General features: G+C 47.7%; 8 protein-coding genes across 8 annotated transcripts; 5 read left to right on the plus strand and 3 right to left on the minus strand.

Moving 5' to 3' along the window:
• Positions 1-95: 95 nt before the first annotated feature.
• On the minus strand, positions 96-1,268 carry FPRO_13571 (putative 3-deoxy-D-arabino-heptulosonate 7-phosphate (DAHP) synthase isoenzyme; the record flags this gene model as incomplete). Its single annotated transcript, XM_031223039.1, has 3 exons — positions 96-298; positions 360-1,130; positions 1,238-1,268. The coding sequence occupies 3 exons, from the start codon at positions 1,266-1,268 to the stop codon at positions 96-98; spliced, it is 1,005 nt and encodes a 334-aa protein (XP_031088437.1).
• Positions 1,269-2,026: 758 nt separating this feature from the next.
• Positions 2,027-2,751, plus strand: FPRO_13572 (uncharacterized protein; the record flags this gene model as incomplete). The annotated part of the gene is made up of 4 exons (XM_031223040.1): positions 2,027-2,088; positions 2,147-2,254; positions 2,306-2,556; positions 2,624-2,751. 4 exons carry the CDS (start codon positions 2,027-2,029, stop codon positions 2,749-2,751), a joined length of 549 nt encoding a protein of 182 aa, XP_031088438.1.
• Positions 2,752-3,848: 1,097 nt separating this feature from the next.
• Positions 3,849-5,222, plus strand: FPRO_13573 (putative TRP2-anthranilate synthase component I; the record flags this gene model as incomplete). Its single annotated transcript, XM_031223041.1, has 1 exon — positions 3,849-5,222. The coding sequence occupies one exon, from the start codon at positions 3,849-3,851 to the stop codon at positions 5,220-5,222; it is 1,374 nt and encodes a 457-aa protein (XP_031088439.1).
• Positions 5,223-8,841: 3,619 nt separating this feature from the next.
• On the plus strand, positions 8,842-10,401 carry FPRO_13574 (uncharacterized protein; the record flags this gene model as incomplete). Its single annotated transcript, XM_031223042.1, has 2 exons — positions 8,842-8,952; positions 9,016-10,401. The coding sequence occupies 2 exons, from the start codon at positions 8,842-8,844 to the stop codon at positions 10,399-10,401; spliced, it is 1,497 nt and encodes a 498-aa protein (XP_031088440.1).
• A 1,005-nt stretch (positions 10,402-11,406) lies between these two features.
• On the plus strand, positions 11,407-11,841 carry FPRO_13575 (uncharacterized protein; the record flags this gene model as incomplete). The annotated part of the gene is made up of 2 exons (XM_031223043.1): positions 11,407-11,733; positions 11,782-11,841. The coding sequence occupies 2 exons, from the start codon at positions 11,407-11,409 to the stop codon at positions 11,839-11,841; spliced, it is 387 nt and encodes a 128-aa protein (XP_031088441.1).
• Positions 11,842-12,243: 402 nt separating this feature from the next.
• FPRO_13576 (uncharacterized protein) lies at positions 12,244-13,230 on the plus strand (the record flags this gene model as incomplete). The annotated part of the gene is made up of 1 exon (XM_031223044.1): positions 12,244-13,230. One exon carries the CDS (start codon positions 12,244-12,246, stop codon positions 13,228-13,230), a length of 987 nt encoding a protein of 328 aa, XP_031088442.1.
• Positions 13,231-13,399: 169 nt separating this feature from the next.
• On the minus strand, positions 13,400-15,615 carry FPRO_13577 (uncharacterized protein; the record flags this gene model as incomplete). The annotated part of the gene is made up of 2 exons (XM_031223045.1): positions 13,400-15,347; positions 15,410-15,615. The coding sequence occupies 2 exons, from the start codon at positions 15,613-15,615 to the stop codon at positions 13,400-13,402; spliced, it is 2,154 nt and encodes a 717-aa protein (XP_031088443.1).
• Positions 15,616-15,959: 344 nt separating this feature from the next.
• Positions 15,960-16,751, minus strand: FPRO_13578 (uncharacterized protein; the record flags this gene model as incomplete). The annotated part of the gene is made up of 2 exons (XM_031223046.1): positions 15,960-16,577; positions 16,665-16,751. The coding sequence occupies 2 exons, from the start codon at positions 16,749-16,751 to the stop codon at positions 15,960-15,962; spliced, it is 705 nt and encodes a 234-aa protein (XP_031088444.1).
• Between the last annotated feature and the right edge of the window lie 1,479 nt (positions 16,752-18,230).

Raw genomic sequence — 18,230 nt, forward strand, 5'->3', positions numbered from 1 at the left:
TTGATTTCTTGGTGCTTACCTTTCACTATACGACAAGTTCTTCTACTATTCATTATTCCAATTTCCTATCTGTAATACTGTCTCAATACTGAGTGTTATGGACCTAACTGAGTGCACTGGAAATTGGCTAGTAAGCGCAAGTCATTTAGCTTGCATACCAGCTGTTTGTATACATCCTGGGGCTTTAATTTGCTTTCTGTTGCCTCACCCTTACATGAACCATTGATGCTGAACTTCATTGTCGTGCCAATAACCAACTTGTCACCCCGAGCCATCTCACTTCTGACGCATGCGACTCCTTTATAGACGTCAGCTAAATCCTGTCATAGTATGATGATTGATAACGAGACGAGCCTTACCATGCGCAGCACAATCCAATAAGACCTTAGGCCGTCCCGTTTTATTTTTCATCCCAGGTAAAGTTCCATAGAATTCGGGATGCTCATGCTCATTAGAGTTCAATTTGACAAACCCATAGCTATTCCCGCGTGATTTCGAAATAGCAATGAGTCCCTCTTGTGAAATGCCCAAATATTGATGGCCCGAGGAAGCCGAATCAATGGCCTGAAGAGTCGGAAGGAGATCGTCGCTCTTATTGACGGAAAATGCGACTGGAAAAGGCAGTCCAGAGACGAGGGCTGTGTGGGATTGAGAGCTGGCAAGCTTCGAGTTGCTAATACCTAACGACAAAAGATCATCAAAATAGTTATGAGCAATGTTATCGTTAACATCACAAGCAATTGGTATCCCTGAGGATGAGGCTTTGTGAAAATGCTGACGCAAAGCGTGTAGTGATTTGTTGATATTGCATGTAGTGACATCGTCAGTGGTGCTGTGTATACCCGTATTCGAGTGCGGAACTGCAAGATAGTCAAGTTCCGAGTAAAGCACAATCAAAAGATCTTTTGAAAATGCTGAACAAAGGGACTTCAACTCAGTGTAGTCTTGAGATAAGGGGAACGGGAATGAATCGGACGTGGGGGTCAAGAGAACAATGAAGCGATCATCGTGGCCATCAAGAATAGCCTGAATCTGTTTTCGACTGTGTTGGACGGTGAGAGTGGCTGTCTCGGTCATTGGGATCTCGAATGCGAGAAGGGACGGAGGAGCTAGTGGGTCTTGCTTGTAAACTGGTCAAGTTAGCTCAGTCCCATGGAGATGAATTACTTAGTGATATCGATATCTAGGGTTGTAGGGCTACCGATGCTTCTATATTGGATACTCTTTTTACACTTACCCCGTTGGCTGTCAATTGAACTGCGTTCCATGATTGATCGAAATGGAAATATCGACAACTGGGTGAACCTTGAGATTCCTGCAAAGAACTCTTCACTAACAGCCACTGTACTGCAAAAGCAAATCTCCTTTTTGTTTTAAAGAAAAAAATACAAGAAAGGAAACGAGTAAGCAGTTTAAGGTCGTCAAGCAGCCTAGTTATCTATCCACTTTAGCCTTCTTACTCCTTCTCGTCTTGTCTTCTTTAGCAAGCAATGACGCAATTATCTCTTTTCTCAAAGTGATAGTGCCGTTAACCACGGTACCCCTTCTATGTTCCCTCTTCAAAGGCGTCACACATTGGCGTGTTTGCAACCTTGAGGCCAATCTTCCCACCATCAAAAGAGACGAAGAGGTTGATTGACATCAAATCTTGTTCCGAACCTCCGTCACTTTGCGGAGCTTACACCTTTGCATATGCAGCAGGGGAGGATGACGTAGACCGGGGGGTAGTGAGGCATGCGCGCCTTGGAAAATCAAGGTAGACCAACCTGTATTCGACAATCCTTGATTATAGGTACTGGCAGGTGGTGGCGTACGGCCATTACTGTGGTGTTCTTTCTGCCCTTTACAGAGAGTTGCATCTAAGACACTTGTTACATGCAATGTTACCACACGGCTCGCTTCATGACGTATATGAGTGATGAGCTAAGTATTTGGGAAATATTTAACACCTGAAACAAGATCCTGTCTGAGAATAACCCTCCATCCTTAATTATTGATTTCAGAACGAAGGGATTAAGGCGACAGGATGCCCCATATCGAAAGCAGTGATGAGTATGTTTTAGGCCGGGACATCTCTGGTTCTATAAGGTAAGCTCACTTTCGTAGATGACGGTAAGGCCTTAGAGACCGTACTGATTGCATGCAGGCTTGATGCTCAGCATCTACTGTGGCGGCTACATACTGGGTACGCGTTGCACCCCGCAATCCCCAGAAGCAGTAAGATGAAAATTGCTGAAGTTGGCACTGGCACAGGGTATGTGTCCTTGTAAGAATAAAGCACGTGTGTACTAATTCAGACTTACAGCATCTGGCTATTCGACTTAGCACAGGAGCTTCCGGACACTGTCAGCCTCCACGGGTACGATATCTCTGCCTCACAATTTCCTCCAAAAGAGCTATGGCCCCTCAACGTCAATATGTGTGTAATGGACTCTTTGCAGGATCCGCCAGATTCGTTGCTGGAAAAGTACGATGTTGTACATTTGAGAATGTGGGCAAGCAACCTTAGAACTAAAGATGTTAAAACTCTTATCTGCAGCGTTTCAAAACTACTGAGTAGGTTGAAATCCCAACCAGCATTGGCCACTTGAGTCGGCGATAGCTAACAAATGGAAACACATAGAGCCCGGTGGATACATCCAATGGGAAGAGGCAAATCTCTTGGTCCAAGAAGTTCGAAGTTCGATCGGCGAAGAGTTTGAACGCAAGGCCAACAAGTTGTTCACAGCCGCAGGCATAGACTACAGGTAATTATCTTCGCTAACCATACTTTACGTAACATCTTGCTTATATATGCTTCAGCTGGGTATCTAGTCTCGAAGCCTCGCTAGAATCCTGCGGTATGGTTTCTATTGAGCACTTGCAGCGTCGGTTCAAGCCAGGTTTGATCCAGATGTGTACCAACACCTACTTGATGGCATTGAAAGAGATCTTTGCTGGGATCAATCGTACTTCTTCTATCAGTGGCAGTTCAGAGATTGAGGCTTGTGATGTATTGTTAGACAAGCTTATATGCTCTCGAACCGACGGATTGGTATACAATTGGGGGCCAGTCTCATCACTGGCACGTAAGCCTAGTGTAGAATGTTGAACTTCTCTAGCTCTTATCCAATGAAGAACTTTAACTTAACAATGATATGGCAGATTGCGACATGGCATATGTGTGAAGATCATAAATGAGGCGTTGCTTTGATTCGACTACCCATCCCTCCCTTGCATCATACATTACAGTCCTACCTTCCCAGTTTTCCAAATGACGAACGACATCTACACGTATCTTGGACACCGCATGTGTAATTACTTCGTGTCTGGATCTCACTGGATGAATGCCTATAGGTGTCTTACGCTGCAACACGTATGGCACATCTTGTGGCGTGAGGCGGCACGGCACGAAACGACACGGCGCGATATGGTACGTCATAGTACAGCACGGCACGGCACGGCACGGCACACAAAAGCATGTATGTTATCTGTAATCACTTCCCATCATCCCTCCTTATCGAACACGAGACCAATCATGGTCTCCGCGCGTGAGTGTTTCAGGTTTTCAGAGTCAAAGAACTGGAGACTTTGTCATTTGGTCTCGTCTGAGAAATCTTTGCGTCATGGCTGCAGCCGGTGACCATACATACGTCAAAGGAATACCTGCCTAGGTTTGACGTCATCCACATTCGGGTTACTGGCAGCTTACATGCGGAAGTTCACAACAACTTATGGTGTTGCCACGCAAATTTATTTAAAAAGAGTGAAAACCGACTATAGTTTCTGCGAACCGTTTTAGACACATAGAAACTAGATATTAAAATACTTATTCATTGAGCTGTCTCCCCTTTCTGGTAGCAATCAGCATGAGCGATACAATTGTCACTGAAACCATTCCCCTATCCCAAGATGTTGACAAAGGCGTTGAGCTGGTTATCAACATTTTGGCCTCGTATAAGGACCATGAGTACTACGTCTACGAACAGAACCATTGCTGGTACATTGGCCTTGACTGCCAGTCTTCGCTGATCATTGACTCAGCCGGGACATCAGCATCGATCCTCAATGAAGGTCATAATCAGAAAGTCCCTGTTACATCAAATCTCGATCAAATTGCACGAGACTTTGTTAAAACGACCATCAAACGTGGATTCAAAATCTTCGGATATGTCGGATATAGCTATGCTGCCCATGCCCGGGGTATCGCATACACTCCTGGTGAATGGCCTTTACTTAGCCTCATGGTACCTCGATACCAGGTCGTGATTGCGCCCGACAAAATCATTGTCCAAGGGGAAGTGACCGAAGCTTTTCGGCATCTCGTCGATGTCGTCACTTCAGCACCCATGCATACAGTGCAGCGAGCTCAATCCATGACAGTGGATATTTCTCAACGATCTTCCCAATATACCACTGCTGTTGAGAAGGCGCTTTCAAAAATCGAAGATGGCCAGGTCATGAAGACAATTGTCTCACGCGCCGTAAGCCTGCCAGAGCGAGTCGACATGCTGGCGACCTTATTGGTTGGAAGGGAGTTAAACACGCCAAAAAGAAGTTTTTCTTTCAACCATGCCGGGTATCAATCCACTGGGTTTAGCCCAGAACTGATTGTTTCTCTCGAACAAGGCAAAATCATAACAGAGCCTTTGGCAGGTACACGTGCCTTCCCAGACGACCTGGCTGAACGTGCAAGGTTGAGGAACGAACTTGAGAACGACCCCAAGGAGATTGTGGAACACATCATGTCTGTTAAGGAAGCTATCACAGAACTTCAACGTATTTGTCCCCACGAGAGCGTTGTAGTGGAGGATCTAATGTCGGTACGTATAAGAGGAAAAGTACAGCACCTTGGCTCCCGGGTAACTGGAGCGTTGGGAGACGGTAGAGATTGCTGGGATGCCCTGAATGTACTCTTTCCATCGATTACAGCTTCGGGCATTCCAAAGACAGATGCTTTGGAGGCCATTGAGTCTCTAGAGTCAGGCCCCAGAGAGCTGTATTCTGGGGGGGTTATTATGATGGAGCCGTCTGAAGGCACTTTCGAGGCGAGTTTAGTTCTTCGTTCGGTTTTCCAGGACCGACACCGCCAGTGGGCACAGGCTGGCGCCGGAATCATTTCACAGTCACAGCCAGAGAGAGAACTGACGGAAACATGCGAAAAACTATCAACAATCACGCCGTTTCTAGTGATGGAAGAGGAGAAAATGGCATTTAGAGAGCAAGGCTCGCAAGTGTCGTGAAAACCTTCGATATTGCAATGATTTCCAAGTTTCAAGAAATATCAAATTGCTCATACAATCAGCAGATCAAAAACGACCAAGGAAGTCCAACTATTATCGCTCTTCTAGATATTTACATCAAATGCTTAGTTAATCGAGGCTATTTATCCATCTGTGCGCCAAACATCCCAATACGCTTGCCTGATACAATGAGATCTTCAAGTAACCCAAGTCTTTGGCACTGAGCCCCTGACTTCGGCTACCCTGTGCCTATCGGGACAGCCAATGCCAGTCTATATTGTACCATTAATGACATAGATATGGTTCGTCAACTCAAAATTCATAACTATTTCACCAAGGGTTACCGTGTCAATTGCCTAATAGTACCTAGGAATGGCCTTTTATTTCAATAGCCTAACCCTTGGTCATTGACATCGCTCAGTGACCACCAGTTGAGTCGAAGCTTCTGCAAATGATCATACTCAGTAGAGTCATCTTTCCGGACGCCATTTTCCTCCACATCTTGGTTTATTCTTTTGGTGTGGCCCCTTGCAGTGGAGAGGTGCCGAACATGGGCAATCACGCAGTGTATAGCGAGTAGGTGAGGCGAGGGCCTATGTCTCGGGTTCCGTTGAGAATGAGTGCCCGAGTGACAGTGAAAAGACCACAAAGAGCCCTCTTAAGAGCAGAGTAACGATTCAATTGGTATGCTCTTGATGGCAACTGGGCTCGAAAAGGATATGGCTGTCGGATCCAAAGATGCAGCATCTGTTACAATATTAGCTCCACAATGAACAAACCTTTACGTGAGACGTCGGTCGAATGCCGGGACGAGGCGAACACACTGAAACGAACCGAGAGCTTTGCCAAGCTGTCCTCATCAACAGCGCATCGGACTTGGCGAGCTATACCCTTTCCCAGAAATCTCAACGCGATCCATCGCTGGCACATAGCCACGAAATTGGAAAACCTCGGACTTCAAGTATCTGGCGACAGTTGCAGTATTGTTCTTTTAGGAGGACTGGGTTCGGGTGAGTTTTCTGGAACGGATCACTTATAGCATGAGCAATATAAATAAAAGTAGGGAAGTGCAGATCACACTTGATTTTACTTATCGAAGATGCGAGGATCTAATGTGTTCTGCCTTCTGGGCTTTTGCTAGCGGACGAACTACCTTTTTGCAAGATTTTAAGAAAATCGGTATTAAATAGGGCCTGAACACTGATCTCGAAGATAAAAAGCCACTTGGGGCAGTTCACCACAGCGTCGAGTCAAAACCATAATGGTTACTTGTTCTTGACTGCGCCAAAAGCCTCGCAGCACTTGGTGTTGGCGCATGGTCCAACTCGCCACAGATCATAACGGATATATTCGACTACGTCCCATCAAGCTGTTCAGAATCAACTCTTTAGACCAGCTACGATGAAGATATTTTGGATATCGTGAGTAGTCTAAAAAGTCCGATACTAGTAGATCAGCAGACGCACAACGAGGTGTTCAGGTTATTTAAGATCGTCCAAAATATGGAGGTCAGTGAGGCAGGGAATGCTAGCACTAGAGCTCTGATCGATGAGCTTGGTCGGTTCCCCTTGGTGATAAGTCAAGGTGCGATGTTTCTACCGCAAACATCAAGACAAGTTAATCGATATCGATTGAAGCTGACTAGGGTAAAAGTAAATCGGCATATCAATGCGGTCCCTCAATCGGATAACCGGCCTGGTCCTCATATCCCTCACGGGGTCATGAAGACTTTGGACATATCCAGGAGACGAACCGGATTGCCTGCAACATTCTGTTTGGTCTTGCACACATATCCATCAAGTGGTTATCAGAAGTAATGATTAAGGTAGTAGCCGTGGCTTGTATGACACGATAATGGAAAAGCCCCATGCATGAAGGAACAAAAAAAGGAAGCAGCTCTCATCCTCCTCCAATAGTACTCTTTCCTGCCTATAGATACAGAAAAAGGCGGTGATTTTAATTTTGATATGCCAAAAGGCATACAGGAAGCTGTTCGGATCATCTCGGTCAGTAAAGATAGAATATTGAAGACGGGCGCTGCGTTGGGATCAAAGTCGAGCATACAGACTGATCGAGCTGGCGCTGGTAGCATTCAGAATGTGAGCTATGGTCTAACCGGTACTAATACATATGCTTCATTTTCTCCATGGCGCTCAGGACCGTGGAATGCCTTTTGAACAATTTCATGCAAGTAGGGGCTCGGTATAAGATGTATTTTAGTCATACATTACGGCTTTGCAAGCTGGCCTATAAACAGGAGGGAATATAAATAGAAGCAGGGCTTTTAACTCTTCTTTCAGGACACTTCTGCAAGAAACAAGCCTGGCAAGACATAGAGGTGGTAGCGAAAGAGGCGTTTGAGCTGAGAATTGACGTGCTGGGGGGGAATACATTGTGGAGCATGGAAAACCTTGCCTCATCATTCTATGGAAAAACACGATACGGAGAAGCTAAGAATAATTTAGATCGTCTACTGAAGCTGCGAGGCGCCGTCCTAGGGTCGGAACACCCTCATATCGTGTGGAGTATGAGTTCTCTTATGGCCACATACGGCATGCGCGGCCCTTACATTGAGTCTGAAAATATCTATTTGTCAATGATAAGTTTCCAGCGGCGGACGCTCAGCGAAAGGCACCCAGACACAATAGTTAGCTTTTGTAACTTAGCAGCGACCTGTCACAGTCAAGGGCATTACGATGAGGCTGAGACATTATTAACCTCAGCCTTGCCGCTCAGCACAACAGAGTACATTCGTTGACTAGGTGGAATGGTAAATCCCTTCTTATCCTTACTTCGCGCCTTCGTTCCTCTTACGCTGGAGTGATTATGCGAATGCTGTCGTGTGTGGCCGATTTCTCACTGTCCATGGAGGAATTTCGTGGGTTAGCCGATCACTATGCCGCAAGGGAACTTTGAGGTTGCGGTTGGCCCAAAAACATTCTTAAATTGACCCGGAGTCACCACTGTTCATATAAGCGGAAGCCAAGCCCGCGACCAAATTGAGAATGCAGCCGTACATGACGAGAGAGAATCTGGCGGCCGCCAAGGGAATTAGGGTTTTCGTATAATTGTACGTTTTCGATCGTCACTTATCACATCATCGTTTGGTGCGGACTCGGTTTACGAACACTGCTCCGCAGTGTGACGCACCAAGCTGTGCCGTCAAACCGAAGATCCCTTGTCAAAAGTCTTATCATTGCCATCTTAGTGCTTATACCTACCCTGGACCACCGTCCAGCGTCCGAGTGCTTATTTTAAAAGCCGAGCCCTCCAATTACCAAGCCGAAGCCGCTAGTTTTCAAGCCGAGCCCCCAAGCCGAGAGGTTTGTAATCACTAACCCGTTATAGTAACCCTGCAACCATTCATCCTTCCACTGTAAAGCAGGCTCGGACCGAGCTTCTTGCAAAGCGCCAAACAAAAGTCCCATCGACGATGTAAGTATTTATATCGAGGAGCCCTTCCCGGGATATAACGGTGGAAGAAGAGAAAGAAGCCGAGAAAAAAAAGCACAATTTCGGATCTTGTCTGAGTCCCAGATACATCTCGTTCTTTTACTATCTACTTACCAAAATCGGATCACATCCACCTATCCTGTTCTTAACATACTCAGTCGCTGTGATGACTATCCAGCAGATCAAGAAAGCTCCAGCGAAATCAGTCATTCAAGATAAAAATGAACTCGAGTCAGGGAGTATCCAGCCAAATAAGTCGGAGGCGGATTCGCTCCTGGTATATTTCCCATACTGTCTGTGATGCTTCACATAAGCTAATCAACCTCGCGCGGCTGTTTAGGTAACTTGGGACGGAGACAGCGATCCAGGGCATCCATACAACTGGTCTCGGCCACGCAAATGGGCCATCACTCTATTGCTCTCCGGTGGCGGCTTGGTCACTCTCATGTCGGGAGCCATGCTCGCCCCAGCTCTCGAGACAATATCCCACAATCTGGGTACCGACGCGGAAGAAACACAGATCTTCCTATCAATATTCGTTCTCGCCTTCGCCTTTGGACCCATGGTTCTCTCTCCGCTAGCTGAAGTCTTTGGCCGGCGGCCAACATGGGTAGCCTCTAGCTGCTTCTATATCCTGTGGAACACCGTTGCGGGTTTCAGCAAATCAAGCGGTCTGTTGATTGCAAGCCGCCTCCTCTCAGGTCTGGGGGCAAGCGCTGAGTTTGCTGTGACAAACCCGGTTCTATCAGACATGTGGCGGGCGGAAGAAAGAGGCACTTCATTCGCTATTTCTACCTTTATACCACTCCTGGGTCCGGCACTTGGGCCTATCATCGGGGGTGGGGTCACACAGACCGTGGGTTGGCGCTGGACCTTCTGGGTGCTTTCCATCTTCGATGGGATCTTGGTCGTCATCGCTCTAATCGTGTTCGATGAGACCTATGAGGTTGTTCTGTTGGAGAGGAGAGCTGCCGGTTTGCGTAAGGAGACCGGCAGGGCTTACTTCACAGAGCATATGACTGCCTCAGAACGAAGTCTTCGTCCAGTTCTGCTCAGGGCACTCAGTCGGCCGTTCCGTCTACTCTTCACGCAGCCCATATTGCAAGTCATTGCGATATTCCTGGCTTACAATTTTGGAATCCTCTATATCGTTCTCTCCACGTTTGCGACTCTCTGGATTGAGCGGTACGGCCAGTCAGAATGGGAGAGTGGCTTGCAATACTTCGCCTTGGTTATAGGTTACACAGTGGCAGCACAGGGCGGCGCCATTCTCATGGACAAGCTTTGGGGATATTTAAAGAAGAGAGCTGGCGACGACACGGCACCTGAGTATCGCGTTCCTCTAATGCTACCTGGAGCTATCCTTATCCCTCTCGGCCTGTTTGTCTATGGCTGGTCGGCAGACAGGCACACTGCGTGGATAGTCCCAGACATCGGTATCGCAATATTTGGTTGCGGTATCATCCTCAATACACAGGCTTTGCAAGCATATGTTATGGATGCTTTCCGTAAGTATGTCGCCTCCGCAAGTGCTGCCTCGCAGTTTCTTCGCAGTATTGCAGGCTTTGCCTTTCCTATTTTTGCCCCGGCAATGTATCACAAACTTGATTATGGCTGGGGAAATAGCCTGCTTGCCTTGGTGTTCATCGTCCTGGGCTGGCCAGCACCATTCCTGTTGTGGAGGTACGGTGCAACTCTTCGAGCGAAAGGCTCGCCGCAATGGTAAATTGGTTGGCTTTAGTAGCAATTGGTCAGACATCCTGGTATAATGTCTAAGTTGTGAGCTAGAAGTGTTATTTGCTTCTGAGACCTGTGGCTGAGAGCTTAATCCGGCCGAGAGAAGATAGAAGACGGGTTGGCTTTAGGTGGTCTAATTTCCGAGAGTAGTCTGGCGTGCAACACACGCCTTGTTTGCGGGGAAAGGAAACGGCTGATGTAGCAGTATTTTGGGGCGCCTGGCGAGGCGATAGCGGGATTGGCTCGAATATTAGTCAAACATAATTAGGTTGTCAATCTCTTTTTTTTATTTTTTTTTTTTTTTTTAGCACTTAAGCCGATCTGTAACTTCAACCAGTGGCCTCGGCTGCGCGAAGTCCACCAGAAGCTCACGCGCTAACCGCATATTTGTCGAATAATCTCGGCACGACCATTGGTTATTGTGGCAACTTTCAAGTCTCAGCAGTATGGCAAATGAAGGTTAGTGATGGAACTGCTATACGCCGGCTCTGACTGGCATGGTTCTAGACTCCAAGTGTCTCTGTAATCGGGCCGTTGGATCAATCGTCCAGGACAGTAGCCACCCTCTGCCGTGTCTCAAAGCCCTAGGTCTAGATCGCAGATTTGGGATGAATTGGGAAAATACATAAATATTGCTGAAGATTATGTATTGCTTACTAGCCACTTGCAATTATTCATATGCAGATTTGGGATAAGCTTAAACAGTGGAGGGAAGACAGTGTTCTTTGTTGCCGAGTTCAGCCTTGTGCTCTCCTGGTCACGGCATTCAGCAGATGGCTGGGGTCAAGCCACTGCTCGCCATCCATATACTGATGAAAAAACTTTTCGAATGCGGCAATACTCTTAAGTATAAAGCTGTTATACATTGCTCATTTCCTCACAGCAATTTTAATCACCAATTATCCATCATCAATCTTCAAGTCTACGTCCTTGCCTCCAGCTCAACCTCCCTGAATAACCATTTTAACCATTTATCTCCCTATCTTCCGTCAACATGCATTTCATGACTACGCTTACCGTCTTTACTTCTGCTGCTGCCGCTCTCAGGCTGAAAGGAACGAGAAAGCCTCAGGTTGCACAGCTCATGGTCTCTGAGGCTCAGAAAATCTGCGGGCAGGACAGAAGTGTCCGGTGTTGCAACAACAAGGGCGGCAATGGGAACAACATCAACCAACGCGGATTATTAGGCCTTCCCTCCACGAATTTGAACAATCCCAACGGCTGCGTCGACGTCAGCCTAAATGTTATAGGAATTCTCGATGGGACTCTTGGCAGCAAGTGCAGTGGCAATGTAGTTTGCTGCAGGGACTCCCCATCTACTGTAAGAAAGCAGCCCTCGAGTTTCGGCTGCTTTACTAATGTGTCACAGGGTATCACAGGCTTCATCAACGACAGACAACCCTGCATCAATCTAAGCAACCTGCTTTAAGCTTCTCTAACTTAGAATAAGCCGATAGATGGTTATTCAAGGTAGTAGTGAGGGAGGAGGTCAAATCTCATCAATAATGTCTAAATACTCTGGTTAGCTTAGGATTACATAAACTTTCATCGGGATACCCAAATCTAAAGCCTTGCGCACCTCGTGATGCCACTCCCTATTTGAAAGCTGCCAACTTCAGAACTTTCAAGTCAAAATTCATAATAAAATAAAAGCCTGAATTGCGGAGAACAAACAACCTTCACATCTGCTTCTTATCTTATCGGCATAAAGCACTGTTTCTTCCTTTGTGGTTCCTTCTCTGCCAAATACTCAGTTTATACAATAATATTATCGATTTCCTGCGCAACTATTCCTTCTCTCCTCTTCAACATCGCATCAACACCAGCCACCATGAGTTCGCCCGCCACCCATCTCCCTCCCCCTCTGCCTGACGATGCTATCAACGCTCTCTTGCAGGCCTTGCGTCTGCCTCAGGTCACCTCGATCAGCAACCCTCGAACGACTGCTCAATATCATTCAGTCTACTTTCTCACTCTGCCACCTACCGAGATTTCGCGCGGCTACTGCGAGCTCGTTCTTCGCGTCGCGGGCAACCATCTCCCCGAGATCAAAACTTCGAATGAGATAGGCGTCATGACTTGGCTCTCCAAGAACACCACGATACCTTTACCAGAGGTCATAGCCCATGATGCTTCCAATAAAAACCCCATCGCTCACGAGTATTCTTTGCTCTCTCGTGTTCAGGGCGCCACACTCAGTGATATCTACGACAGCCTGAGCGACAAGCAAATGAACCAGATTTTCGACCAGCTGATCGACTTCCTCACCCAACTCCAGGCGCATCCGTGGCAAGGTATCGGGGGATTGATCCTCGATGATCAAGGCCAAGTTCAGCTCGGCCCAGTAGTGGACGAGACATTCTGGCAGATCCCAGATATCGAAGCGCTTTGGCCTGAAGGAGAGACTGTGGCGACCATGAACATCGGAGGGCCGTACAAGACATACGTCGAATACATGATAGCACACGCCACAAAGTACATACGACTCATCCAAGCCCACGAGAAGCTGGAATTCATGCGAGATATCATTCCACGCCTCGAGGATTTCGTAACCGCACTCCCAGAACGCGCCAACGAGCTCAACAACGTCAAGCTACACCTGGCCCATAAAGACCTCCACTTCGCCAACATGATGTACGACCCCTCGACTGGCAATATCACTGGCGTCCTTGACTGGGAGTTCGCCGGCGTCGTCCCAAGTCCTCAATGGAACCCTCGACGCTCGTTCCTCTGGAATGGAATTGACACACCCGAATCCCTAGCGGAAAAGTACAAGTGGATGGAAGTCTTCGAGAAGCGTTGCAAGGAGAAAGCCTGATCGTTTTTTCAAGATGCTCAATACACTTCAACACTTCAGGAGCACATGCAGGGCGCAGTTGACTTCTTGCGGGCTATTGTGGAGGTGTCCCCAAGGGGACAGAGGCAGGATCTGGTACTGGGTTGGAAGCTCAAAGTGCTGGAGAATATTTCCAAGTTTGAGGCCTAGTTTAGTGAGATTCCTTCTGGATTCTGCGCATGTACTCATCATCGCTCGTCAGAAAAGCCTGCATGTCAACTCCAAACCCAAGTCCTTCGAGCTCAGATTCCGTCCCAAAGGTCCCCAGTATACCTTCAAATGACAGGTCCAAAGCCCCAAAGTCATCAAAGTCAACGTCTTGAACCGTGTCAGCTGTGATGATATTACTGTCCGTCACCATTTGAGATTGGACCGGCATGTTCAGCCTCTGGTGGAGTGTCCGTATCACACCAGCCGCACTCGAAGCTGCTCCAAAGAACTCGCCCATCTTCTCTAGCACCGTAATACTTTGCAACAGAGCCGTGCGGGCGATTGTAGCAGTTGGACTGTCTTGGGGACATGTTAGGAGATATCCGACGAGTGTTATAGCAGCGTTCCATTGGCAGTTGAATGGCTCGTACCATCCGTTCAAAATGTCGTATCCTTGGCAAATCTGGTATAAAAGTTTCGTTGTGGCGGCTGCGTGTAAAGCTGAGATACCGGCCACTTCATGAGCTGACGAGGTCCTGTTGCTCCCAGATCGAGGCAAGGATTGGCTTATGCAATGCCGTCCGAGCGTGAGCATCAGTTCGTGGTAGAACAGCTCAAGCATCAAGCGCTGCCTCCGCAGCGAGACGGGGGCAAATGGCTCCATCTCGAGCTCTGACAGATCAGTTGAGAGAGGCTTCCCACCACTCCGTCTCTCCGTCTTCATCATATTAGGCAGCGACTCCGCCCAAGCGCGTATTGTATTCATACCTGAATCAAATGCTCGTATTTGAGTATCTCTTCTGGTAGTTTCCCCGTGCGATATGTAATGAAACACACTATCGAAGACTGATCGGGCGATCTCTGTGAGTTTGGCTCTCTCGGTAGTGTATTTCAGTTGATCAACGGCCGCTGTAACGTGGCCTTGGTCGCTGGTAGGTAATAATGGTGAAATCGGCTGTGTTTGGGTGACCCAAGGCCGACCTAATCGGATACATGATCTTGTCTCAAACATGAACATGATACACCAGGCCTGCTTTCGTGCTTTTATTTCCTTGGCGGGTAGATCGTTCGCTGGCTCAATGTGGAGTCCCAATGTATATGCCATGCGCGCTGCAACCCCCAGCATATTTTGAGCCATGTTCTGGTAAGAAGCATTGGCAAGATATATCGCAGACCATAGTTGACACTGGAAGGTCTGTAGTGTAGGCCTCTCCAGGTCACACGATATCAGTCGTTGGCACCGCTGATACAACCAGCGGCCGGCAACAGCTGCATCCCGAGAGTTGATCTCTGCCTTGTAGCCACTATGACGAGGTAGCGATGTGACACCGAACTGCATACAGAGAGCCAATACAATGTCGACAAGAGGTGAGTCCTGTCTCGTGTCACCTATAGGCTCATTCCACAGTGATGTGTAGTGTGCCTTGAAATCTGCCTCGTCCAGAAGCTGGTAACAGCAATGCCATGAGTCCCAAAAGAGGTCGAGGAAGAAGGCTTCTTGAGTTGCCGACAAGTCTTTCCCGGACAGAGTTCTCTCAGTCAATCCGTGTGTCGCTCTGGCTGGCACGGCGCTATCTGACGGTTGATGTTCTTCCAACTCGGCATCGGGAGTATTGATAACGTTGCCCATGGATCTACTTGCCGAGTCGGGTATCAAGCTGTGAGGCTCCTGATCGCCACTTAGGCTGCAACCAGTTGCTTTGAGACGCTGGCTGATACAATGGATGAAATAGTACGTAGATGAAGGCCCGTAGTACTGAGTGCCGGTGGCCGCTGATTGGATGGCTGTCGTGGTGTCGAGTTGAACTCCCTCGTTGGCGTATGGAAAGCTTGGAGGCGGATCGTTCGATATGAGCTCTGGAGTGTTTTCGTCTGGTGGTGTTGGGATGGTTGTATCTCTGATCTGTCCCTCAAGCTCTTTCACTCGTGCTTTCAACCTCTCGATCTCGCTATGAGTTGCGTCAGCCGTGAGGTTAAGCTCGGCCTAGGGCCCAAGGCATTCGTTTTATACCTCATAGCACGAGATAGACTCCATCCTGGATTCTGCCGGGTCGTGCTATTGCATCGCAAACCTTTGCTAGAGCAATTCTGACATGGGTATTGGGTATCGCATTTAACGCGATGCAGTCGGCATGAATCACAGGCCTTTGATACCTGGCTGCGCTTGGGTTTTCTCGATGGGGCGGGTGAGCTGGAAGCAGAGAAGGTCCCGAACATGACTCCGACACGATTGCAAATCCTGTGAAGCTATTCGAAGTGAAATGGAGGGGGTTCGTGATGTCTGTCAGCACTAATATCCGCCCAAGCCGTTCAATCGGAGTTAAACGAAGCTGTCTAAAGCCGATCCTGGTACGGCTTGTGGATCCATATAGCTTGCGGCAGTGACTATGATTGGTTCGGGAGGAGATAAGCTTGAATTCGAGTCTGGGCTTACCCATCACCGAGATTCTTCGATCCCTGCGGTGAGTAAACATCAATACAAAGCCGACGGATTTTGCATTCTATGAGAGAGTATCTATATAAGTATCACTTCAAATCAAACTTCTTTGATTCCTGGCATTTCAATACACTCCAAGCGCCTTGGCGATCTCCTCAGCCACGCCCTTGGATGACGCTGGATTTTGGCCCGTAATCATCTTCCCATCAACAACAACCTTCTCCGCAAGGGGACCCTCATCAGCTTTGACATACTTCCCACCACTGACTTCGCCCAATCTCTTCTCGAGACTAAAGTCCATATCATCTGTAAATTTGAACATTTCTTCGCCCACGTCATCAAAGCCAGTGACTTGCTTGCCCTTCAAGATCAGGTCCCCCGATGCGGTCGTCGCATTGACGAACGCAGCTGGTCCGTGACACACAGCTGAGATGACCTTGTCTTGGGAGTGAAAATCGCGGAGGAGGTTCTTCGAGTGCTCATCGTGGACGAGGTCTACCATCGGACCATGCCCACCGGGGTAGAAAATTGCGTCGAACTCCGAGGCTCGACCGGCAACGTCGCTGAGTTTGAGAGTGTTCTTCCAAACTGACTCGTGGTTCTCGAGGAAGTCCTTGCAAATAGGATCATCTTTGAAGAGCTCCACCGACACAGGATCAAGTGGAGACTCGCCGCCTTTTGGAGTCGCGTAAACTAGTTCGGCACGAGGGTTGAGGATGTGAAAGGGGTGAGCAAGCTCGGGCTGACTATGTTAGTACCAATCATTTTAAGTCTTCATAAGACAACCTGTGGATATTCAGGCAATGATTGAGAAGGAACTGCCACTTACCAAGTACCATCCGATCTGCTTCCCGGTCTTGGGGACCTTGTCGGCCGAGGTGAGGACTACAAGAATCTTGGGCTTAGAAGTTATCATTTTGAAGTGAAAAGTATGAAATATTTGTTGATACGTGGAATAGATACGACAGAGTTGCTCGGCGGCTACTGAAAGTAATCAAGATTGTGTTGTTCTTCACATATCACAGGACGTTGCTCAGGGCTTTTATACTCAATCATCTACGATAATCATTCTTAAATATCCCCAAGGAGGAACGGAGTGCAAGATCAACTGGTCTGATTCTATTATGGATATGGCCCGTTTCTCTTTGATGACTGGGTTTGTTTCTCATGCTGACTCCGTCGCTCCTTTGGGAAATGCGGGCCGACCATGTGATCTCACCATCCAAACATCATCGTAAAAAGCCTCAACAGCCCGTCAATCTACTCCAAGGGACAAGGGAGCTGTAGAGGCGGTTAAGCGCATCGAATGGAGCTCAAGATGTGCACAGAAGGTCATTTCAAACGTTCGAATTTCATCACAACTTTAAATTGACGCGACTCAATTACTCGTCGGCGGCCTCGGTCTCAACATCAATGTTATGAGATAGCGTTGACCTTGGATTTTGAAATCCTGTAATGTAATGACTCAATGACCCATTCAAAATGTTGCTTCTCGTCCAATAGATGGGTTCTTTGGAGTCTTCCGAACCCAAAAGCAAATCCATTATGCTAACATGTGCCAAGGAGGCGCCTAACTCGTGGCGTGATAGCTTGAGCTGGCGCATCGCGCGCATTACGAGATTTGAGAGTAAAGCTTTCATAAACATACAACAGAAGGAGTGTTTACATCGATTCGCGTCAAAGGGGTTAAGTTTAGCAACAAGACCCAATAAATGTATATGAATCTCCCCGTCACCCAACGATTGCCCCCTCCTCCATCTTCTTCAAGCCAACATCCGAAAACAACAAAAGGTCACCGTCTGTGACAAATAAGAAAATGGCATTCAGAAGTCAATATTACCCATCTAACCCTTTCACTGCTGAGTGCGTCCATCAACCGAGTTCAAACGGCAACTATCGAGACCTTGGCCGATGCCCAAGATAGACGCAGTAATACTGACAGGGTCAGGCATGGTGAGGGGAGAACCTTAGGACGGATGTTACAACGTATTTAGTAGGTTTCCGTCTCCCTTATGTACTACAGTTTCATTTAAGAACTGAGTTTCACAACGAATCCCGTGCAAGTATACGCGAGTTGGTTCCAGTTCTGAGGGGTTTGTGCTGCATGAGAAGGCACCAGAGTAACACCAACATCAGCTTTGGGGGGACCATCCAACACAGCCACGGTCACCAGACATGAAAAGAAATGGTCATAGCCCACAACATATAAAAAGGTTTTAATGACTGGTTCTCGTAGCGAGTCTGTGCGACGTCAAGCCACAAACTTGCGCAAATTCGAGGTCCGGGTGAGCCGCCATGCGAAGAGTTTTTCTTTAAGAGGATGCAACCAGATTAAGGCTACCAAGTTTTCAAGTGGTATGGGATTTGAGTCACGATGTCCACCGAACATCAGAAT

This window comes from Fusarium proliferatum (assembly GCF_900067095.1).
Source record: "Fusarium proliferatum ET1 genome assembly, contig: FPRO_scaffold012, whole genome shotgun sequence".
NCBI classification, from domain to species: Eukaryota; Fungi; Ascomycota; class Sordariomycetes; order Hypocreales; family Nectriaceae; genus Fusarium; species Fusarium proliferatum.